Source organism: Micropterus salmoides, unplaced genomic scaffold, assembly GCF_014851395.1.
Source record: "Micropterus salmoides isolate LMB-PRFRI ecotype aquatic unplaced genomic scaffold, ASM1485139v1 Ms_hic_scaffold_16, whole genome shotgun sequence".
Lineage (NCBI taxonomy): Eukaryota > Metazoa > Chordata > Actinopteri > Centrarchiformes > Centrarchidae > Micropterus > Micropterus salmoides.
This window is the reverse complement of record NW_024040707.1, coordinates 6,099,674-6,125,065: the sequence shown is the minus strand read 5'-3', so window position 1 is coordinate 6,125,065 and position 25,392 is coordinate 6,099,674. Positions and strand designations below refer to the sequence as shown.

The window sequence follows — 25,392 nt, the reverse complement described above, 5'->3', positions numbered from 1 at the left end:
AGAGAGATGAGGGATTGTAGTTTGAGTTTGGTCTGCACATCATTCCAAGACCAAGGGCCATAGTAGAACAGGCTTAGCTTTCCAGCCTCTGTTCTGATAGCAGGCACTTTGAAGTGTAGCCAGTTATGTGACCTGAGATTATGATGGCGTTGTAAATTAAAATATACCAATGTTCGAGCCTGCGCAAATGAAGAGATGACCATCCTACCAATCTGTACAGTATACAATGATGATCCTAAAACTAGAGTTAGTGACATATCTGAGAGCTGAGTGATAAAGGGGGTCAAGTTTGGACAAGGTGGACAGAGAGGCAAACCTGTAGCTAGTATCCCCATAATCAATCTGTGACAGAAAAATGCCAGCAACTAAGCGTTTTCATGAAGCCATGGAGAAACAGGACTTTAGCCTATACAGAAAACCCAATGTGAATTTAAATTTTTTAGCAAGATAATCAACATGGTATTTAAAATTTAGGTGTGTGCTGTCCTTATAAATAAATAAATAGAAAAATATTTTAAATTCTCGCACACCAATCGCGTCTTTCCATTGACTTTGTATGCCATTGCACTGCCTCTAAATTTTCCTCGTATTCTGTCTGATCGTACTGTAAAAGGTTTACATGTGTTTAATTGTTGACTGAGAAATTTGATTGGTACAACTGTTTTTGTCCTTTTTTCTTTGAGAAGTCTGAGTCAGACTGTAAGATTCTGATGAATAAAATCTTTGTTGAACGACCTCAAATAAAACTTCTGTTGGATTAAATAAGACTGATTGAACTGGGCAGCTCCCAGTATGACGCGGTGGATCTGTGTAAATGTAAAACCAATCAGACTGCTGCATCTTATTGGCAGTAAAGATACTAACTATTGATTGTTCATCTTTTCTACAGCACTGCAGGATGGAAACACTGGTCTCATCAATGCAGAAATCCTCGTAAAGGAGGGAGGAAACATCACACGTACATGTTTCTTCACTTTCTCTGGAGGCAGGAAGATCTTCTGTAAGGAAGAATGTGAAGAACAAGACATCCTCGTTGAAACAGCTGGTGACAGAGCTCAGAGTGGCAGATACAGCATTGAATATAAAAAAGGATCTTTTCCAGTATCTGACACACTTCTGTATGTGAGCATCAAAAATCTGACCAAGTCTGACTCAGGACGGTACAGATGTAGATTGACCAGATTTTTGTTTCCAGATTCATATGAGGAGTTTGACATCAGAGTTGAAGATGGTGAGTTTCTACTGAGAGACATGAAATGAACTGTTCACTGACAGTTGCTGATGTTTGAAATAACCCAATAAGTTCAGTCTAACAATTATATTTACAGCTGCATATTTTCATTAATGTGAACACTGATAAATGCTCCTTTAACACCAACAGTTCATATAAACTATCTGATGAACTCAACCTGTCACACAAATGAACACACTACAGTTGATTTGAAGACTGTTGCACCAAACACAGTGATTACCTGCTGCATGTAGCTGTGTGATTTAAAATACATTGAAACATTGTTGTTTTATTTGAGTTATTTGAAATATTACCATAGCGATTTCTACAAGGAGCATATGATCATCAGGATTTCTTTGTATCTGAACAATCAGGATCTGATTGTTTCATTCTGTTATTCATGTTTCACAGATCCAACCACTTCTAAACCAAACTGGACTCCCAGACCTTTGTCAACATCAGTCCCATCAGCCTCCACACTGACGACAACACAGAGTTTGAGCACCAGTTCAAAAAGCTCCACACCTTCATCAGCCTCTCCTGAAGCCACCAAGCAGACTCATCAGGAACATAGAACACCAGCTGCAGGTCCAGGTGTGTTTACATCGTTCAGAAAGAGCTTCAGACCCACTGAATCATGTCATTTAATTTGAAACCCCACAAACCCTGAGCTTTATGAGCATTAGTGTTTTGTCTTTTCTTTCCTGTCAAAGTTTCTCTCCGTCTTTCACTTAAACACTGTACACAGTTTGATTAGATTAGTTTCACCAGTGAGTTAATTAATATGGATTATTTAATTAAAAACACCGACTTGAATTGTGCATGCAGGATATTTGCATACAGGTAGATAAAGTATGCTTTCATTTATTAGGGTTGTGATTTTGTGCAAGTACATGAGTGCCTGTAAGTGTAGAACTTCAATTAATTGTCAGTTTAAATGAATTTTTGTTATTGTTGGGGACCTCACCTTATGGAAAACAAAGAAGCAGCCTGCATTTAAAACAAAAGCCTAGAATAACCAAGAAACCGCAGCTAAATCTCTGTCTGTTCATTGCTACTTAAAGAAGCAGAAGAGAAATCTTTTTAATATAACTTTGTCATATTTGCCTTAAACAGGTGGTATTGTGCTTTTTGCCTTTTTCCATCTCCTTTATTGAGTTATATATCTTTTTTGTGCATGTAATAGGTTTGCAAAGTCAAAAAGCCCAAACTCCAGCCCAAAGGGAGTTCCCATCTCCCACAGAAAACTCTGCTCTGAACTGCTTGAAAACAGCACGTTTGTAGTCCAGCCGTTTCCCTTTCATCCCTTTGACGACACATGGATGAAAGCAAAATGTGCGTCATAATGCTCATCAAGCAGCTAGCCCGACACGCGCTCAAAAACACCGGTGGAAAAACAGTGAGCTGCAGCACACAGCTCTCCTCTCCCTTCCAAACACTAGCTACCCTCCAGGCAGTCGATGGACATAAAGCTGTTACTGTGATGTAGAGACAGAGCTCAGTTAAAACTTTATGGATGAAAGATACTTTTGTTACAGATTAATAAATCACCACTCTGAAACTCTTGCTCCAGTACATGTTGCTAAGATAGTCGGCAACATGTAGCCTACAGCTGAATCGAAGCTGGTTCTCATTGACCTGCCCTTCTCTGCTTCTGATTAACTGGTAGTCCTTAACTAGGAACTGCACATGTGCAACTCCCAACAAAGATCATGTAGAGACAAGATGTATCACTCCATAGCTAAAACGAAGCCTTCAACGCAGGGTGAAAAGAGGAGCTGCAGCAAAGTGCAGCATGAAAAAATAATATGGTGTTATTTGAAAATTAAACCATGTAAACCTGTTCTGGTACAAACCGTAAATAGGATTTTGAATCTGAAAACAAGCATAATACCACCTCTTTAATAGTCACTATATCCTGATGAGACAAAAATTCTGTAAAAATAAATCAGGTTCCCGTGGCTCCTCATACTGCTCCTAATGCCATTTACAAGAATCCACCACTCCGTGAACAAAACAACCCATTAGAGCTAGGACTGCCTGTGCACATGCTCACAGCTCTCCTCCTCACACATGCTCTCACTCAGTCAAGCTCAATATCTTCAGCGAGGCTTCAGATGTTTTGCAAACACAGTGGCTGAGAAACAACAACCAGCAATGAAAGTACTGCCAATCCCTCCTTTGCCAACAACAGCACATGAACACGTCCAGGCTCCATACTGAGCTTCTGGCTCATTATATTTCATGCCATGGCACTCATATCGACAAGTGGCAAAGAGAAGGATCACCCCCACTGATTTCTTTGCTGCTCCAAGGATCAGTGCGCCACTGAACCCGCCGACAGTGCGGTAACTCGGCTATCTGAGAATCCGAGCAGAGAAGCACTCTGCTGGATTACCTAAACTTGTTTACATTTCGCGGGCCTGCCGGTCATTTTGGATCATTGCATGACGAGACACCCATGTGGTCATATCCGCCCTGTTCCTTGGTCTTCCCCCATCTATTAAGCAACACACACACACACACACACACACACACACACACACTGAAGTTATTGATCCTTAATCTGTGCTGAAATAAATCATATTATGCCTTTTAAATACAGTTGCCTGTGGTTATTTGTGTATTGTGTTGTAATAACTGCTTGTTGTGATGGTCAGTGCTCAGATTCAACCTTGACTGCCCACCTTTTTTATGTAAAATAGTGTTAAAATATTCAGTAAGGTCCAGCTCGAGGTAAGAGTCTGTAATGATTGGCTGTAGCTGCGCCACCTTTCTGTATGGTCTGTTCTGCACTTACGCATCCTTATTCCCACCCAATTTGTACCACGCATGTGTGAACATTGCAGTTAACAACCCAATATTATACAAATACACAATAGCAGGGAGTCATAGAATTAGCATAAAGACTGAAATTTAAATTAAAGTTTCTTGCTCAATTTGTTCTTGTTTCCTCAAGGTAAATGTTAAAGTGATCTGGAAAACTATAATAAGCAATTTAAATATAGCCTTCTATTGACATGAAAAAATAAAACCTTACAGGAGCACATTTCTGCCATTAATACTACATAGTCACACTGTCACAAAGATTCTTTGTCTTACTGCAGATCTTCTTCTTCAAATTCCGCCTTCTTGTCTGATGAGGGTGAATTATTATTCAGCCTATAAATGCCATTAATGCCACCCTATAAATGGCAAATTCTTTGCGTTGATGCTTCGTTTAATCCATGTAACTATAGTACAGCACGCTGTTGTTCTCCTTTTTGGGCCGTGAGTTGTAACCTCACAGTCATGAGTTAACTGGGTGTCGGGGAGCTGCACCTTTTAACTCACCTCCAGCTCTCTCTGTAGCTCAGACAATCCCTGCTACCTGCATGTGCTAATCAATCCTTTCACCCAGATTCTTTGTCTTAATAACTATCTCTATAATAACAAACAGCAGCTGTTTCGTGTGCAGGATCGCTCATTTCCCGTTTCACATTTTCTTGACAAAATGTGGTTTGGAGACCAGCGTCGGATGAAACAACCGCTGTCAGCTCGTGTAGTCTGTGGCCCCCTGTCACCAATCAGTCACGTAGTGTGAACGCCACAACGACTTCAAAACTCCTGTCACAAGATGGCAATTTCCGAATGGATCAATAAATATCTATCACTTCTATCGCTGCTGCTGCCGCCATGCTAAAGTACTTCTTGAACGACGCATCGATGAATCGTTGAAATAATCTATAGAAGCTTTGAATACTAAAATCATCATTAGCTGCAGCCCTAATAATTTGTAAAAACTTATTAATATTTCTAAATATCTTTCATATTTAGTAATAACCAAACCTGCCCCTACCGTACTATTGATTTAATAGCTTAAACATTTAGTTGCTATTACTATTAGTTTGACAACACTGCATGAACTCCAATCCTGTATGTTCCTTTTATTCCATGAACCAGGAAGTGTTAATGTAAAACCAACACATTCTACTGCTCAAACAGCGACAGGCGTGCCGCTGTATGTGGGTCTGATTCTGGTCGCCATGATCATCTTATTATCAGCGGCTGTGCTGATATTCTGCAGGAAGAGGACCAAAGGTGAGCCTACAGGAAACACACATACAGAAAAAGGCAACAGGACATCTTAAAGTTTGTATTTCTCAAACAAAAATAACCACCTGTAAAGCCGCTTTCACATGTGAAACAAGTATTCTCACAAATAACACACAGGTGTATGTAAAAACTAATGTTTAAATTACCTCATCTTTCAAAGGTAAAGTTTATTTATGGGAGAAAATTTTAATTTCTTCTGGTTACATGATTTTAGGGGGACCCTGGATCAGGTTGTCTAAGTAATTTGTTAACAAAAGTTGAGTAGAAAAGGATTGTTATCTCACAACTTTAACACTGACATAGAGAAAACAATATTTGGAAATTTGTTTTGCAATTAAGGTTTGTCCAAAACTGAATCTGGCAGTTCCTGTAGAACCCGATCCTTGCTAGTTTTGTGACTCGTAACATGCTGTCAACTAAACATGAAACCAGATGGTAACTGTTTATGTGAGGAAGTGAATGTTCAGTTTTCAGTCTTCTTTTCTTTCATTCATTACATTCAACTCAAATATCAGAGTCACACAGCAGTAAATACAAAGAAAGTTTCCTAGTGTGAAAGTGGAATAAGGTGTGTGAAAATCTTTTAATCCGTCATTTGTCTAATTTGTATCATCCTGTTGATTCTTCAGATGTGATGGGAACACAAACAGGGATGCACAAAAGGGACTTTTAGTTCCTCTTTAAATTCCTGTTAAGTAGCAGAAAATTTTGGAACGTTTTTGTTGCTGCATGTTTTTCTTTAATTGGTTTAATCTTCTGAACTGCTTGTTTTTCAGAACCTCCTGTAGAAAGCGAGTATGCTAATGTCACAAAGGCAAGTTTGAGTAAATATGGGAAATCTCAGCCTCAGTGTTCATAGAACCTGCTGATAGTGATACAAACCAATCCCCTCTTCTCTTCCGGGCAGCCTAATCCAATGTATGAGGAGATCAGAGATGAAGACAGACAGAGCAGATCTTCTCCTGTAGAAATATCCACAGTTTACACTTACGCTAAATACACCAAACCAAATGGAGTTGAAACCACAGACGATGACTACAGCTTTGTCACTGCAGCCAGTTCTCAGAAGACAGTAAGTAAACACTGTGGTAAAAAACAAAACAAAAACACCTTTAGAGATTTTTCTGGATTCACCATTGCAATAAATCTTTCAAGATTCAACCAGGATGTCGAAATGTTTTATAACATTCTTTGTCTGAGGCAAATGAAACTGCTATTTATTTGTACAGCAGTTGTGAAATAGAGAGACGATTGTGGCCATGTCCTCAAAAAAGTGGTCTCAAACAAACTTTACATCAGTTATTGTTTCAAATTTATAAGGACATTTATGTTTTTTATTAAATGGTTTCTAAGAAAAATTAATAGTAGCAGGACCCCAGTTTGTAAGAAGAAACGTGCTATAGTTATATAGACCTAGCTTCATATAAACATAATCTACAGAGCCTCAAAAAAGCTTTCTTTGATTTCTTTCAGACTGAAGACAACTCGAATGAACTCAATTATTCTCAGGTGGATTTTTCCAAAGCTGCAGCTGCCTCGCTCAACAGCTCCCCCTGTGGTAAAGCAGATAATGTCCTCTACTCTGTGCCGCGGGTAGAAGCGAGCTTGGATGGCAGGCAAGCCGAAGACACTTCTCCTCCTCTGTACTCTACTGTTAGTTAACATCAGCAGTAGCTTCATTTACTCTCACAGGTGAACGCCAAACATGTTAAAGCTTCAAGTTAGAACAACTTTTACAATTTCTTTCAGCTTATCTTAAATATTTGTGTTGAAGATATGAAAGTTTAATTAAAATTAAGTTGTTTTGGCTAAGCTAAATATTACTTATTTAACTAAAGTGCAAGTTAAAATTAAAGAAGTATTTGTTGTCCAGAGAGGCTGCTAAGCCCAGTTATGTTGCCCGCTCCCCCAACTCCGGCTTGACACCCTCGATCTCCTCGCTGTCCTGCAGCAGCATAATGTTGCTTAAACTCAGGTGGCATGCTAGCCAACAAAACTAGACAGCAACTGATGCAAGAGCACTTAACAGCAACGTTACTGGGTCCGAGTTATCTAGTAAGTATGCTAACAATCAGTATTGGATCGGTGCGTCCCTAACAATGTTTGCTATCGATAGTAGTAGCTTGTCGCTATATCATGCGATTGATTTGCCTCCTCCTGCACTAACAGCCAGTTTAGTTTCACACTTTGGGGAAAATAGTTCTGAATGAAAACTGTTCACAGATCTGAAAGTTTCACTGATTAAATCCACTCAGCATGGGTTAACTCCAGGATGCTTAGGGTTTTAATCTTTTCAGTGAACTGCAATGTTATTTTGGAAAACTATTATGTTGATTTACTTCGGTGAAATTAACAGTAAACTATGTCAGTTATGTTAAATGTTCTTGGTGACAAATTGTCGGTGACAAAATTTTAAAATGGTTTTACAGTAACTGAAAATGTTGTGAAACAGCAACTAGCTGCTGAAAAAAAAAAAGACAATTCTATAAGTTCTTTGTGTTTTTTTGCATCAACAGTAATGTGTAAATATATGTTATTGCTGTTAGATACTGTTTTCATGCCTCATCGTTCTTAATTATTAACTTTTTAACTTAAGGAAAGTTTACAATTCTTAATCCTTTTTTTCCACCAAAATAAAATATTTGTATGCGTTACTGTAATATTATTTCTTTTTCCAGTAATGAGTAGTGTAAGGGATTACTATTTACAAACAGTAATAGCCTAATATTACAGTTACTAATCCAAGTAACGCTGCATTACCAGAGCACGATTTGGTTTGTTTTCTTTGATGTGTGCGCAATTGCGTGGCAGGTCAAAGCACTTTAAGTCGAGAAGCTCAACCTTATGTTGTTCAAGTGATTTGTTTTCACAAAAAGCCTAAAGAAAAATAGGGGAGATAGGCAGGGCCGGTGGATAAGGCTTAAGCCTACCCAAAAATTCCTTCCTAAAAGATATGTGAACAGGATGCTGTCCTTGGTATTGTATTGTGCACAATTAGGCTAAAATAAATACAAACGTCGGTGTCTTCCTTGTTTTGCCTTCATTAGCCTACTGTTTGTGTCGCTATGACCACCATCTTGTGCTTGTGTTCGTTTATGTTTTGTGAATGAGCTCTGGTTGTTGGTTTGGTTAACCAATAGGCTACAAGGCAGTGGAATTGGGGTGGAGAGTAAAAAAATCTGATATATAAAATATATTTTTAACAAAAACATAACTTGCATTTAATAACTGAGAATTCAGTTTATGTTTTCATCTTAATTTTATTTTTTATTTTTTTTAAGCTCAAACTCAAACAGAGCATGCCTAAATTTCTTGGTAAAGATCTCTAACAAGCCAGACAGTCAGTTCACCTCACATTGACAAGATGGATATTCTGATATTTTTCAAAGGAAAAGACAAAGTTGGAAACCATACCGCCAGCAGCGCTAGCAACACTGGAGCAACAGTTAATGATAGTGGATGTCTAAGCTATTTAACATTGAAAAGGTTGGCCTCCATTTCAGCACAGCTGAGCAGCTCTCACAAGGCTGCTGTTCAGACCAACAGGGAGTTTGCTGCCGTTGTCGTTGATATGTTGCTGTATTTTGGCAAGCAAGGGCTAGCTCTACGAGGGCATGATGACAGTTCAGCCAATCGCGGGAATTTTTTTGAGATGTGCAAATGGTATTCAAAGCATAACGAGGCTTTCGGTGCCAGGTTGAATTCCCCTTTCACGGGGACTCATCAGCCGTCCAAAAACACTCAGAAGGAGTTAGGCATCACAGCCGAGCTAACAGCACTTAGTGAAACTAGATGGGCATGCAGATGGAAGAATGTGTCTGCAGTGAAAGAGTCAATGAACGCCCTGACGTCCACCCTGTCCGGGCTGTCTGTGCCACCTCACCGGAGGTTTGCGTCTGGTCTGCTCACTGCGGTGACGCGATTTAAGTTCTGTGTCTGTCTTATTACTTTCCATCAGTTACTCAGCGTGGTCCATGTCACACACAAGGCTCTTCAGGTAAAGGAATCGACGTTGGCTATGGCCGCAAGTGTTGTGGAGTCCATGATCAGATGTTTTGAATAAATGAGGACCGAGCAACACTGGGATGGCCTTTGGAAAGAAATCGGAACATTCTGCAAGTCAGGTAGTGTTTGTATGGATGAAAACAACACAAGACCACACAAGAGCGGCTGTGGCTCAGGAGGTAGAGCGGGTTGGCTGTTAATCGGAAGGTTGGCGATTCAATCCCGGCTTTCCCCCAGGTCGAAGGCAAGAACCCCGAATTGTGTGTGAATGTTAGATTCTGGTTGAGCGTATGTGTGTGAATGCGGATGTAGAGTAAAAGCGCTTTGAGTGGTCGAAAAGACTAGAAAGGCACTATAGAAGTACGGAGCATTTACATTTACAAGAGGCCTGTCAAGCAGCCAGCTGCACTTGGCACCAAACAGCAGACGTTCAAAGCATGAAACAGAACTGGACAAAGGATTTATTCTTACTGGATACTCTAATTGGGGAGTGTTCAGCAAGGTTTATGGATATTGCAAAAAGTGTAGATCCAGTGTTGAGATGTGACAACAACCATGCAAGGAGTCTGCTCAGCCAATATGCAAACGTGCTCTCCATCAACCCCCTGCATATTGCTACATTAAGGTAAGACTTGGTTTTTGTTAAAATGACAAGTACACTTGTGACAAGGACTGGAGGACTGTGTTACTGATTTCTGATTTCTGTCTATAACAGAACAGGTGTTCATCAGTCTGGCTTGTTAAGAGACTAAACCCTTCCATTGATCTTAATGTATCACAAAGACTACGGTCTCGACCTTCTAAATGTATAAATGGTAAATAAGTAATATTTATAAAACATTAAATTTAATCTTATATGCATACTTCAATCCATGGCAAAAGAAAATGCTGTATGTATTGCCATTACTTTGAATTTGTCAAAATCTAACAGGCAAAGAACTTTGTTGTCCGTCGTAAACTTATTAACTTATTAACTTATTAAAAAATATTTAAACTGTGAAAAAGTCTGCATCTAACATATTGAAGCATAAAGCAGCACAGCAACGTGGAAGACACTCACTGGGAGGCTGCTGCTGCCAGTGATGCATGCACTTGTTGGGAGAGAGTGACTTTAAGCAATGTTTTTTTTGTAAAAACTGAATACTGCTTTTATAAATGTAGATGCAGGAATACAGTAGTTCCACGGGGCGGGGGTAGTGAAAGTAATATAGCAACGTAACAAGTAAGGCTTTAACGATTGAAATGTGGGAATATGTCTTTCGGCATCATACTGTAAAATTTCTCAATACGTTAATTCTATTATATAGACTAATGCAACAACTTTTTGAGTGACTTGCTTAATTTTTTTTATTTCAGCCAGTGGCGTTGTTAAGAAATGTTATGTTTTGTAAAAATCCCACTCCTTGCTACTGTTATGAATATGCTATTAGTTAGAAAGTCGGGAGAGACTTCCTTTGTTTATTTTTTTTGTTAAATACTGTATATACATAGTCTGTACTAGTTTGAGATGCTGTAATTTTTTCAGTTTGGTTGATTGTCGACTCCTAATGAACTGATCCAGTAAAGTGGATTAATTTCTAAAATAAGCTGCTGAACAGGTTGTCTGACACTTTTTAGGAAGGAGGTTAGAGGGTTAGTGAAATAAATACAGTAACGTAATGAGTACTTACTTTTAATACCCAGTAATAAGTAAAGTAATATTAATTTTTGAAGGTGTAAAAAGTAACAAGTAACTTACTACAATTTCTGAGTAACTTGCCCAACCCACTGTTCAGAAAATACAGCACCACTCAAAAGTTTCGACACACCATTCAATGTTCAATTTTTATTTGTTAGTTTCTTCATTGCATTAATACTTAATACTGAAGACATATACTCTGAAAGAACACATTTAGAATTATAAGTAAACAAAAAAGTGATAAACAAACCAGAATATGTTATACATTTGTGATTCTTCAAAGTAGCCACCTTTTGCTCTGATGAAAGAGTTGCACACTCTTGGCATTCTCTCAGTCAGCATCTTGAATAACAATGAAGAAAAAACATTTGAGTCAGAATGTGTGTCGAAACTTTTGACTGGTAGTGTAAATAGTCAATATTCATTTATTCGCCAAACTACAGCATGTTTTTCACTTTGGTAAAAGAATGAATTAGAAGCAATAATTTACAAATTTTTAATGAAAATAAACTCGCCATGAATTAAAACTAACTGTTTAAACAGTATGGTCTTTTCTTTTACAAAATATTTTTAGAAATAATCCCGTTTTGTGTTGAATACAAAACTGTTCTGCAGTGTTCCTAACTACAGTAGTTAGTACAACACTCTGTCAGCAGGTTGATAAATTTCACCTTTTACAAAAAATATGAACTAATAAATACGAATACGAATAAACAAGTTTATTTCCTTAATCTTTGTTTCTTCGTCTGTATCACTACATGCGATGTGAATGACATAAATAAAATTTCCATAGATTAACCTCAAACACCAAAACACTGCCAAACTCATTAAAATAATCTAAGAATATATATACTGCAACAGTGCATATAATTAAGTGATGGTCATCTATTGCCTGAATTGATGTTTAGAGTGCAGATTATAAAAGTAGAAAGTAATAAAATTTGTTTAAATATTAAAACGATTAAGATAATTTAGGTGGCATTGAGTGATTTCTTACAGGCTGAAGATGATTTAAAGGTTCAGTGTGTAAGTTGACATCTAGTGGTGAGGGGTATTTTTTTTTTTATATATATATTATTGTCACTTTTTCTGTTGTGGTGGCAGCCCGGCTGAAAGTGAGTGTCCTGGGGTATTTTTTCTCCTTTTTATCAGTTATTCTGCTTTTTCCTTCCTTTTTACTGGGCATTTAGCATGTGAAAGTAAAAATTACACATTTGTGTGCACAGTGGGAAGCAATATCCAATAACATTTTTTAATGCAAATTCGGAAAGTAATTATTGGTCCCTTGATAGGCACACGGTCTTGTTATATATCAACATTAGCATTAAAAAGAAATACATGTTTTCCACCAGGTCAGAAAAATGTGAATTTTTTGCTGCTGATCTGAGCTTCCCTGATGTTACCGTTTCATTACCAATAATATTCATTAGCTGTTTGTCTCAGGAAGGAGCATTTCTGTCCACGTAACAAAGCCATAATAGAGGCTGGAGAAGAACTACATGAAATTACAATCCACCTACACATTTTTTCAAAGTTAGCTGGCTGATCTGAGGTTCGATGCTGGAAGCTGCCATTTTATTGTCTATTAGCGATCAGCTGATTCTCACCAACATAACATACAAAGCCAAAACAGAGCGCTGGAGAGAGAGAGAGAGAGTCACTACATGAAATTAATCCAACTAACATAACACCACAAGCCAAAGCACAGCGCTGGAGAATAAACCAATCCAACTAACAATAACTGTTTTTCTACCAGTCAGTAAAAGTTTAGCTGGCTGATGCTTCCATGCTCTAAGCTAATTTTACGGTTTTATTGCTAATTAACATTAGTGATCAGCTGATTGTCTCGCTAAGTAACCGGCAAAGCCAACATACACTACTGGAATTACACAAGCAGAAGAAGAACACCGTGATGATGAAACACTGTCTGTAGCGATGTAGATATAAATAATTGCCTAAAATGACCTAAGATTTTCTAGCCGTGTAGACATACTGTAGTAATACTTACTAACAACAAAGCCTAGTTTAATATAAAATCATCCATAAACTTGCAGATAATGGAATGAAGAAAACATTAATGTAGAGGGAGGAGAGTTGAGTTTGAGATGTTTGGAGGAGGGACTCCATCATTTAAAGGAGAGAGAAGTTCCTGGTTTGCCAGGGAAGAAGATGCAGCGTTAAACCATCAGAGCCTCCAACATGAAAGTTCATCACACTTCGATCTGCTTCTTCCTCCTCAGTGAGTATACACCTGTTCTATTTGTGTTATTCTCTTTCTTTATCATGTATTTTTCTTTCTTTATTTGTAGTTTGTCACTAAGCTTTGAGACTCATTTCATATGAGTCTTGATCCATTTTTTATCTGTCTCTATCATGTTGCAGTTTTCTGTGGTCAAACAGGATGTTCAGAGTCTGGTTTGAGCCACTTTAAAATGTAGTTCATCAACACTACTTATGTCCTCAAAATATAAAGCTTAAAATATAAACAGTAAATTTTGTTGTATTTAGACTTATGAAGTACAGTCATTAATCTGCTGCTTCAGCGTGACTGTAGCTGAAACTGTTTCACACCACAGGAAAACAGAAAACCACTATTTTAATTATTTTATTTGAGCCAACTCCAGAGGAAGAACTGCAGAAATGGAAAACTGATCCAACAAAGAAAAAAACCCACAAAAAGACAAACAAACAAATGTATTAATATATTTAATGAAACATTACATGGGTTTGTTTTTTAGGTCAGCAGGACAGATACGTCACTCGATACCGATTAGTTGGGACAAAACAAATCACCCCCCCTCACAAACAAAAATCATCTAACCTGAACACGATGTGGGAATGAATGAAAAGCCATCAACATTGATTACAGTGTAATTCAGTGACTCTGCAGATCTTTGAAAATGTGGAGCAGGAATTCTTATCAATATTATTATCTTACAGGGAGATGGTAACTATTGTTTTCAACAACACTGCAGGATGCAAACACTGTACTCATCAATACAGAAATTCTCGTCGGTACAGAAAAGGAGGGAGGAAACATCACACTTCTATGCATCTTCTCTTTCTTTGGAAGGAAGAATGTAAAGAAAAAGACATTCTCATTGAAACATCTGAAGACAGAGGTCAGAGTTACAGCATTAAATATATAGAAGGAACCTTTCCAGTATCTAATACACTTCTGTACGTGAGCATCACAAGTCTGACTAAGTCTGACTCAGGACGGTACAGATGCTATTTGGATAGACGGCTTCTAGATTCATACAAGGAGACTCTGAGATCAGAGTTGAAGATGGTGATTTTCTACTGAGAGTAATAAAACAAACTGGTTACCCAATAAGTCTAACAATTAAATTTACAGCTGCATATTTCCATCACTGTGAACACTGATAGATGCTCCCAAAAGTTCATGTAAACTATTTGATGAACTTTAATTGTTACACAAATGAACACACTATAGTTGATTTGAATATTATTGCACCAAACGCATAGATTACCTGCTGCATGTAGTTGTGTGATTAAAATACATTGATATTGTTTGTAGAGAATTTGTGTTGTTTGAATGAAATTTCACCATCTACATATAAATATAAAGCTTGGGTCCTCCCTAAAGCTGGGAGTTTGAGTATCTTAGCTGTTCCTAGGACTGCACTCTTCTGGACAGAGACCTCTGATGTTTTACCTGGAATCTGCTGTAGCCACTCTCCCAGTTTGGGGGTCACAGCCCCCAGTGCTCCGATCACCACTGGCACCACTGTTGCTCTTAATTTCCACATCAGCTCCTCTTTCAGCCCTTGGTATTTCTCAAGCTTCTCCTGCTCCTTGTTCTGGATGTTGCTGTCGCTTGGGATTGCCACATCTATCACTTCTTCTGCTGTTTGTCGATCAACACGATGTCTGGTTGGTTAGCCATCACCAGTTTGTCAGTCTGGATCTTGAAGTCCCACAGGATCTTAGCCCATTTTGACCATGGGACTTTGAGAGAGAAAAAGAGCTGGCAGACGTGACCACATGGGTGACTCCTCACACAATAGTCCAAAATGGAAAAGCTTAAGCAGGCGGTTGGGAGGCAGAACGGAGGACATACTAGTCCTTACCAAGATGGCGTGGAGTAAAGCTGGAGTGCAGGCTACACGCTGTGGATTCCAAGATTACACAAATCCTGATTACTGTGATAAAACACAATAACTGCCACTTTCACACAGGAACCGGCTGCGGACTTGCATTCAGCAGTTGTGTTACTGACTTTGGTCTTGATAAAGCGCTATTGTCACACACACGCTGTCAGGGACAATACAATAAAAAAATAAAACCTGCTAGGCACAAAAGCACACAACAATAAACAGGAACCGGCGGTCCATTTTTCACCCATAGAAATCCCCACAATGAAGCTTCAGGTTACAAATAAGTATAGTTAAAAACCTATTTCTGCCCAGACACAAGCCTCTGGAGAGAGTGAGGCATCATCCTTCTGTCAATAAAGAAAACTGTGGAATCCTTATCCTTTTTCTGCAGGTGTGACATCGTTGTGTTGTGTATGATGGTGATCCTTTGGCTCATTGTCGACCTTTTCACAAAGTTCAGAGCTGAAATAGGATTAAAGTTACCTCCTGGATCAACGGCAGTGGTAATGCGAGTAGAGTGCTCTCTCTTAATATGGGTTTAGTGATGTCATGTCTCAGCCAGTACAAATCCACTATTTAGATTCAACTTTATTTCACACTGAGGTGTTAGTTAATGAAGAGGGATTTTGGCGGTGTTTCTTTATTCAGGGTTTTTGTCTCACATGTAGGCTGCTTCTTTTACTCCCATAATGTGAGGTCCCAACATTACAAATAATTTGACAACAGGAGTCCAGTTATGCTTCCAGATATATTTATGATGAGCCAGGAAGTGTCTGTAAAACCAACATGCTCTACTGCTCAAACAACCACAGGTGTGCTGCTGTATGTGCGTCTGATTCTGGTCGTCATGATCATGGGGTCATCAGCAGCTGTGCTGATATACTGCAGGAAGAGGACCAGTAAACCCAAAGGTGAGACTACATAAAAAACGCACACTCATAACAAAGGACACTGGATATCTAAAACTTTATCACTGGGGAAATGTTTACCTCAACTTTATAGCTCTCCAGATGTGGTGGGAACACAAAGGGACCTTTAGTTCCTGTTAGTAACTGGAACTTTTTGGTTGAAATTGCTGCAGCCAGTTAGTAACTAAGTAAAAACTGTGGTAGGATTTCAGCGCTGGGTTCAGCAAAGGGTATCATTAATTTACAAAAATCACGTGACTATGTAATGACTTCATTGTACAGCAGAGGAAGTAGTGTTTGCAGTGGTAGAATAGAGAGAAGACTGTGATCTTCTGAGTAACTATTAAGAACCAGGAACCAGTTCAGTTTGTGATCGTATACTGAGGAAGTCCTCAGACCGAAGGAGAGAAAGTGAGAGCCAGAGCGAGGGTAAAAGGTGCTGCACTGAAATACAGATACTGAAACAGTCTGCAAGAGATAAACTTAAACCTCTCTTGTTTTCTTCCAGACTGAAGACGACTTGAGTAACCTGCCCTGCCAGCTGCCTGCCTCACTCAACAGCGCCCCCTGTGGTGATGCAGAAAACGCTGTCTACTCTGTGCCTCAGGTAGAAGTGAGCTTGGATGGCAGCCAAGCCGAAGACGTTTCATCTCTTCTGCATTCTGCAGTTACTTCACATAATCAATAGCTTCAGCGCAGTGTATGTCCAATACGTTTATTAGTAACTCACTGCTTCAAACCATGGAGCTTTACGTTCCCCTCCAGGCTTTGCACGTGGAGGTCTTTGCAGTCAAGTTAGCAATAATAAATTTGCAATAGCTATTTAGACTTTCTGACTTTCAAATAAAACGTTGTGAAATGGTCGCAATTTGGTCATGTTTAAACTTCTTGGTTAGGATTTGGTAAAGATCATTGGGTTTCAAAAAGCATGTAAGTCACGCAAGTTAAGTTAGTTAAATTACAGACATACATTATGTTACATTCCTAACGTGACTTCGCTTACGTATGTAGACTATTGGTTTCACATGGGAAACAAACAGCTGTCTCCTTGCTTAAAGTCCTGTGTTTGATCCATCCAACCACACCTACCTCCTCTCCTCCCTAAGCAGACTTTTGCGCCCTTTATACTACACCACCTGACTTTGACGGTATCAAAACATTACCTGGAAAATCCACTAGTCCAGCTTTCCATCACTGCTACCCACAGTTTTGTTCTTTCCTTTGCCTGACATCAACTTTCACTAGAAACATCTCAGTGGCATTTCAGGAGTGGAACACATAATTGGCCTTTTTGTGCTTCTATCAGGCCTAGCGGGAATAGCTGCCGGTTTTGTTATGTTGTTTGCACAGCTGCATATCCCACAAGGATCATTTCAGAGTGTTCTGCCTGCCTGATTTGGCTGACATGTTTATATTTTGTGGATTTGCTCATTAGTGCTTGCTTTTTGTTCTTCTACTATGATTAAGTAGGCTACAAATTTAAAAGGTTGTTGGGTTTTTTTGTCTGATTTGTCTGTTTTTATTGTTGATTTACAATCACGAGTCTGCACAGGGTGTGACCAGATTCTCTATGCTGTTCTGTGTCTGACTTCTTGCCCGTTTCAATCTGCTCTGTGCGGCTTGACGCAGCTTTCGCCAAAAATAGACTCGCTGTGTATTCTCCACGAAGCGGAGAGGGCCACCTCTGAAATCTGATTGGCCACCCCGTTATCCAAAATTATGATTGGCTCTCTGCCCTGTGAGACCAACTGTTTGACAAGTATTTTTGAATGTGATTTGTTTTCTTATGTAAGTCAGGGAGCGAGAATTTTACTCGCAGGTGCCTCTTAAATTAGATATGTTCAAACAAAGAAAAAATATTTACAAGCACCCACACTTCAACCAAACACCACCGCTGCTAATCATTCAAAATATACAGGCCATCAGGAGCACCGGGTGAAATCCCAGTGGGCAGATCGCTCTGTGGGCTTGAGAAACTCACAAAAACAGCAAGAGAGATGCCTCATCAGCAGCTGGTAAGAAGGAAGACAATAACAATAAGGATAATATTTGGGTTTGGCTAGCTGGCTATTTATCTCTATCAGTTCCTTTTGTTGAAACACGTCAACAAGTCCCACATGCCGCAAGTCACAGTGCACCAAACAAAGTTTTCTATGATGAGTATTTCCACTCATTCAGTTTCAAAAGTGCCTTTTGATTGTGTAGGAAACTGTCGTCACTGACACCTTGGCTTTCTTTGCAATTTCTCTATAAGAAAAAACACTTTTAAGAGTTGTAATGGTCTGTCTGGCTTCCTCTTGTAATTGCCTTTTTCTCACCATTATGATAGTAATATACTATTTCCTACAGTGCAACATAACTCAAGTGATGCTTCAGATTGTGGAGTAGTTGTTACTTGTTTTGCTTCCCTTTTTTAAAGTTTATAAATGTCTGGCAATTTACTGCTTATATACCATTTCAGGTTATATTCTGGGTTTGAACTGCTTAGATCTCAGTAAAAACTGGAAAACTTTTTACCAGACTATCGGTAAATGCAGATTAAAATGCTTTTTATTTTTTAAAATGCAGGTCTGTTTTTGGTCCGAACGCTCACTAAGGCTGTAAGTGGGAAGAAATTGGTTTAGGGATAATACTGTACCATTTCTCATCACTTGTAGTCTATGGACAGAGATGCAACAACTTTTATTAGTTCATCCTCTTGCTTTATGTTACACAAACTGTCTGTTTTAGTAAAAAATATAAATAGTAACTCAGTGTGTGCTGTGTTGCACAAACGCTATAGGACTCATTAATGGACAAAAATGCCTTAATAACAGAGATTTTATTCCAGTGTAGACAAAAATATGGCATTAATGCCCAAGACAACCAAGTCTAATTTTAATGTAATATCACCTATAAACCTGCTGATAATGGAATGACAAAAACAATGTAGAGAGGAGGAGAGATGAATGTGTGATGTTTGGGGGAGGGACTCCATCTTTTGAAGAAGAGAGAAGTTCCTGGTTTAAACCAGCATTAACTCATCAGAGCCTCCAACATGAAAGTTTGTCACACTGTGATCTGCTTCTTCTTCCTCAGTGAGTACACACTCTCGTTCTTTTTAATGTCATTCTCTCTCTTTATCATGATGTCATCTTTATCATGTTTCGATGCATCTCATTTCAGTCTTGATCCATTTTTTCTGTCTAACATTTGGATTCTGTGGTCAAACAGGATGTTTGGAGTCTGGAATGAGTTACTTTAAAATTTAGATCAAAATATAAACACAAAACTTCTTGTTTACATTGACAATATGCAATCAACTATTTTTTCTCGACTTGTTTTATAGCGTCTTTTTGCTGTAGACTTGTGAGGAAGTACAGTTATTAATCCACTGCCTCAGCCTGGCTGTTGCTCAGGCATTTCACAATACAGGAAACTATCTCATAGACATTTCCCACAGAGTAACAGAGAAACCCGCAAGTTGCGACCAAAATAAACCTTTCTCAACATTTTCAGAGATACAATGCCTCTTGCTTCTTGCAGGTGTTTTTTAGAGCTGAAAAGAGAAAACTATTTTTAAGAATTTTATTTGAACCAGCTCCAGAGGAAGAACTGCAGCCTTGTTGACCAACTGAGCTGTGGAAATGTTAAGCAACTCACCAAAACCTAATTTCACATGCAGAAAGGCAACCAGCAATGTCACTTTTACATGAGAAACGACTGATCAAAACTAACAAACTCAAAAACAAAATTGTATCATCATATTACATATAAATATTTTATAGATAATTTTTTTTAGCTCAGCAGGACAGATACTTGACACTGGTTGGTCAGGACAAAATCAATCAACCTCCCTCCCAAACAGAAATCAGCCAACCTGAACAGAATGTGGGACTGACTGAAGAGTCAGGGAAGTTTACATGTGTTGAGCTCAGTTCATTAACCTTTTTACAATCTGCAAAGTTTTTTGAAAATGATTAAAAAGTATTAACATTAATTACAGTTAATGGAACTAAATTTAATTGTACAATATCAGATTTTATAATCCTCTAAATCTATGTTGACACAATTACAATTTGAGGATGTTTTTCTGTTATTTTTGCCTTTATTAGACAGTGACAGCTGAAGAAAGACACACAGGAGAGAGAAAGGGGATGACATGCAGCAAAGGGTACATGGTGCATTAAGGTCTTAGCCTTATGGCATGAGCTCTACTAGGTGAGCCACCGTGGCACCCCAGAATTACAATTCAATCAAATTGCGGTTCGACTGGTTGAACTGGGCAGCTCTCAGAGTGACTCTACAGATTTGTTAATTATCAGACTGCCGTGTCAGGAAAATAGTAACTATTGATTGTTCACCTTTTCAACAGCACTGCAGGATGGAAACACTGGTCTCATCAATGCAGATATCCTCATAAAGGAGGGAGGAAACATCACACATGCATGTTCCTTCACTTTCTCTGGAAGCAGGAAGATCTTCTGTAGGAATGAATGTGAAGAACAAGACATCCTCGTTGAAACAGCTGGTGACAGAGCTCAGAGTGGCAGATACAGCATTGAGTATAGAGAAGGAACTTATCCAGTATCTTCCACACTTCTGTATGTGAGCATCACAAATCTGACCAAGTCTGACTCAGGACGGTACAGATGCAGTTTGGACAGAGATTGGGCTCCAGATTCATATGAGGAGTTTGTCATCAGAGTTGAAGATGGTGAGTTTCTACTGAGAGTCATGAAATGAGCTGTTCACTGACAGCTGCTGATGTTTATCAATTATATTTACAGCTGCATATTTTCATCATTGTGAACACTGATAGATGCTCCTTTAACACCAACAGTTCATGTAAAATATCTGATGATCTCAAACTGTCACACAAATGAACACACTACAGTTGATTTGAATATTGTTGCACCAAACACATTGATTACCTGCTGCATGTAGCTGTGTGATTAAAATACTGTTTGTTATTTGAAAGAAATGTCACCACAGAGTTCTTTGCAAGGGGCGTCTGATCATCCGAATTTCTTTGTTTCTGAAAAATCAGGATCTGATTGTTTCATTCTGTTCTTCGTGTTTCACAGATTCAACCACTTCTAAACCAAACTGGACTCCCAGACCTTTGTCAACATCAGTCCCATCAGCCTCCACACTGACGACAACAAAGAGTTTGAGCACCAGTTCAAAAAGCTCCACACCTTCATCAGCCTCTCCTGAAGCTACCAAGCAGACTCATCAGGAACATAGAACACCAGCTGCAGGTCCAGGTGTGTTTACATCGTTCAGAAAGAGTTTCAGAACCACAAAAAGTGTGTTCATGATTTTGTTATAAAATATGAAATTAAATACTTAAAGAAATTAGTTGATTCTACTATTAGTTTGACAACACTGGACAAACGCAGGTCCACACATGTTTGTGGGAGTCCAATTATGCTCCCAGATACATTTTGTAATGATCCAGGATGTGTCAGTGTCCAACATGTTCTACTGCCTAAACAGCCACAGGTGTGCTGCTGTATGTGGGTCTGATTCTGGTCGTCATGATCATCATATTATCAGTGGCTGCGCTGATATTCTGCAGGAAGAAAACCAGTAAACCCAAAGGTGAGACTACAGGAAACACACACATTAGAAAAGCAACTGGAAATCTAAACGTTCTCACAGAAAACACGAAAATATTTTACAAAAAAAATATCCTTACAGATTACAAACTTGGTTATGTTAACACATCATGTGTAAGTGACCTTACCCTTAAAGTTAAGGTAAAGTTTATTTACTTTTAGGAGGACCCTGGATCAGGTTGTCTAACAAGACAAGTAGAAAAGGACAGAGACATTTCTTTCTCAGAACTTTAACACTGACAAATAAATCCATAAAATAATTAAATCTATTATAAAACTTTTCCATCTTATGCGATAAGTGAGCAATTTTGATTCAAGTGAGCAGGTGCCATCTTTGAGTCCAGCATGTTAGCTTGCTAACAGCTGTACTGCCACAACATTGACTATGTTTGGTAGATAAATGTGGTGAAGTGACCGAGATATCCATTTGTTAAAATCCATTTGTGTCACTATTGGGTTGACTGAGATAGAGAGAGAATAGACTTTTGTGTTTTCTTGAGGAAAAATTGAATTTCCAGATGTGATTCATAGTAAGTATTATGTTATTCACTCCACATGTCTTGCAGCTGTGCAAGGTCTAAAGACTGTGTACTTTTCCATTAAAACACACACCACACACAAACAATACAATATAGCAAATACTGAATGTACAATATTCAGTTTTCAGTCTCTTTTTCTTTTATTCATTACATTCAACTCAAAAATCAGTCACACAGCAGTTAAAACAAAGGACAACAGGAAGACTTTCCTGTTTTCCAGTGTGAAAACTCTCATGGTTCTTCAGATGTGACGGGAACACAGACGTGCACAAAAGCGACTTTTAGTTTTCTGTTTTAGTTCCTGTTTCTTCTAAAACATTTTGACCTGTTTTGGTTGAAAAGGGTATATGTGTTTCATTAAATGGGCTTAATCTTCTGAACTGCATGTTTTTCAGAACCTCCTGTGGAAATGGAGTATGCTAATGTTGCAGAGGTAAATTTTAGTAAATTTGGGACAGCTTAGTTTGTGAAACCAGCTGATAAAGATACAAACCAAACACATCTTCTCTTCCTGCAGCCTGACAGAGTGTATGAAGAGATCAGAAATGAAGACACACAGAGCAGATCTCCTCCTGTAGAAATATCTACAGTTTACACTTACACCAAACCAAATGGAGTTGAAACCACAAACGACAACTACAGCTTTGTCGCTACAGCAAGTTCTCAGAAGATAGTAAGTAAAACTGTGGTCAGCTTTGAGGTTTTAAACAATAGCTTTATGGCAGTTTAAATTGAAAAGTTGTATTCTTTGTTTGTGTACAGCAGAAGAAATATGTTTTAAGATAAGAAAAGATGAATTTTATTATCTCCAAGGAGAATTTTTTCTTAGGCCCATAGTACACATTGTAGTTTCACAGACGAGACAAAACATACACATCACAAAACACACATCAGTCCACATATTAGGCACTGATTTACCGGCAAAGGGAATACAGGAGTAAATACAAGGGAAAACAAGATATAACAATAGTTCATACATGAATAACGTACATTTAAGAGTATGTTTAAAAATAAGTAAGACAATTTATAAATGCATCATTCCATAGTAAATATATAAATACAGCTGTTAATAAAGTAGGCTAAAAGCATCAAAACAATCCCCCCATCCAAAATTAGCTGGAGTAACAATACAACAATATGCAACAAAATAATCATAATCATTGTCATTTTTTACATATTCCTGTACTCACGTGTTGATGTATTTTACGTGTCATATTATTTGTGCTCGTCTGATTTTGTCTGTGCTTATGTAATTTGTGCTTTAATGTTTTATCCATGTTTCTGTGTGTCTGTTTATGATCATATGGAACTTTTGAAACAGCCGTCGGGAAATGTGTGATTGGATTCCTGAATCTTTTCATAACAACTTTGTTGAAGAGTATAATAAAAGACACACAAAAAAAGGAAAAAAAAATTATTGAAAGTGGGAGTCAAATCCTTAATCTTTGGATCATGAGTCTTGCACTCTACTGACTAAGCCAACCAGTCACACAGAAAAGTGGACTGAAATTATCATAAAGAAACGCACCAGCCGACCCCAGTATTCAGCTGTAGTTTCTTATCTCGAGACCACGAGAAAATTATCCCATTATCACGGGAAAACAGAGTAAAAAATATTTTAATTGGATGGGCTCTTACGGCTTCTGTAGTATATAAACAGTATAAATATATAATGGGCACAAAATAAAATATTTAAAAAAAATTAAGCTTATAAATTTAAATTGCTATTAAGACTAAATCCGTCTTTGACCTCTCTTTGTTTTCTTCCAGACTGAAGATGACTCGAGTTACCTCCCCTACTCTCAAGTGGATTTTTCCAACAGCACAGCTGCCTCGGTCAACAGCGCCCCCCGTGGCGATGCAGATAAAGTCGTCTACTCTGTGCCTCGGGTAGAAGCTAGCTTGGACGGCAGCCATGCTGAAGACACTTCTCTTCTGTACTCTACTGCTACTTAACATCAGCAGTAACTTCATTTATTCTCTCAGAAGCCAACAGGTGAACATAAAACAGGTTAAAGCTTCAAGTTAGATCTACTTCAAGAACAAATTCAGCTTATCTTAAATACACTGAACAAAATTATAAATGCAACACACCCAGTCATCATGAGCTGAACTCAAAGATCTAAGACTTTCTCTATGTACACATAAGGTTTATTTCTCTCAAATATTGTTCGCAAATCTGTCACAATCTGTGTTAGTGAGCACTTCTCCTTTTCTGAAATAATCCGTACACTTCACAGGTGTGGCAAATCAAGATGCTGTTCAGACAGCATGGATATTGCACAGGTGTGCCTCAGGCTTGCCACAATAAAAGGTAGAAGTTAGTGTTAAATATTTGAGCTAAAATTCGGGCCAACAGTTTTCATTGAGAACTATTTTCTACCCCCCGTGTCACTACCGGCTGCTGTTAAATTATAGACTCACTGAAAGTTCAGCCCAGGGACGTGAGTGAACAGCCTCTAATGTTATGATTATGAAAAATTATGTGGTGAAAAAGGAAGTTCAGTCTATACAGAGTGTGGATGAATGCCAATAAGGGAGATGACCATTTCTTCTTCAGGATCACAGATACAAACAAAATCAAAGTGCTGCTCAGTACAATCTCTTGAACATTTCTGGAGAACATAGCAGGATGTTTACTTACACAATCTTTGCCACTGATGGAAGCTTTAACGCGTGCAGTGATGTCGTACAAATGATTTACCTCCTTCTGCACTGATAGCCAGTTAGCGGTCACAGTATGGAAAAAAGTTCTGAATGAAAACTGTTCACAGGACTGAAAATTTCAATGAATTAATCCAAGGTCAACAGTAATGTTGTTGGTGACAAATTGTCAGTCAGTTACTAAGTTTTAAAATGGTTTTTGGTGTGATTGAAAAAGTTGTCAACATTTACAAAAATGTAAATATGTTGTGTTTTTTTTATGTTCACCAGTCAAGACAATTTTATAAGTTGTTATTTATTGCATGTGCAGAAATGTAAATATATAGCCTATTATTGATTCAATATTCATGACAAATATTAAATTACATTACAAACTTCCCGTCACTTTTTTCCCCAACCTGATTGTTCAGACACAACCAGCATCTGTTTGAAGTGACAGAAAATCACATTGGTCAAATAATTAATTAGAGCAGAAGCAGTAATTCATGACCTACGTCACGTGACATAAACACAGCTGTTGAGTTCACCAGTCGACACACAAACATACA

The 25,392-nt window shown here is 38.3% G+C and overlaps 1 protein-coding gene across 5 annotated transcripts in view; it reads left to right on the top strand.

The window, feature by feature from the left end:
- LOC119905075 (endochitinase 2-like) overlaps positions 1 to 25,392 on the top strand; it is a 29,505-nt gene that overhangs the window by 3,221 nt on the left and 892 nt on the right. Inside the window, exons 1-7 of one of the 5 annotated variants that reach the window (XM_038721789.1) lie at positions 19,016 to 19,115; positions 20,393 to 20,734; positions 21,105 to 21,287; positions 21,526 to 21,624; positions 22,576 to 22,613; positions 22,698 to 22,853; positions 23,951 to 25,228. In XM_038721789.1, coding sequence (XP_038577717.1) covers positions 19,076 to 19,115; positions 20,393 to 20,734; positions 21,105 to 21,287; positions 21,526 to 21,624; positions 22,576 to 22,613; positions 22,698 to 22,853; positions 23,951 to 24,136 — 1,044 coding nt within the window. In that variant the 5' untranslated portion in view covers positions 19,016 to 19,075 and the 3' untranslated portion in view covers positions 24,137 to 25,228. Of the gene's footprint in view, positions 1 to 889; positions 1,232 to 1,642; positions 1,826 to 5,173; positions 5,312 to 6,102; positions 6,141 to 6,233; positions 6,399 to 6,799; positions 11,553 to 19,015; positions 19,116 to 20,392; positions 20,735 to 21,104; positions 21,288 to 21,525; positions 21,625 to 22,575; positions 22,614 to 22,697; positions 22,854 to 23,950; positions 25,229 to 25,392 lie in introns of those variants that run through there. The other 4 variants (XM_038721787.1, XM_038721786.1, XM_038721785.1 and 1 more) reach the window with 4 other exon arrangements.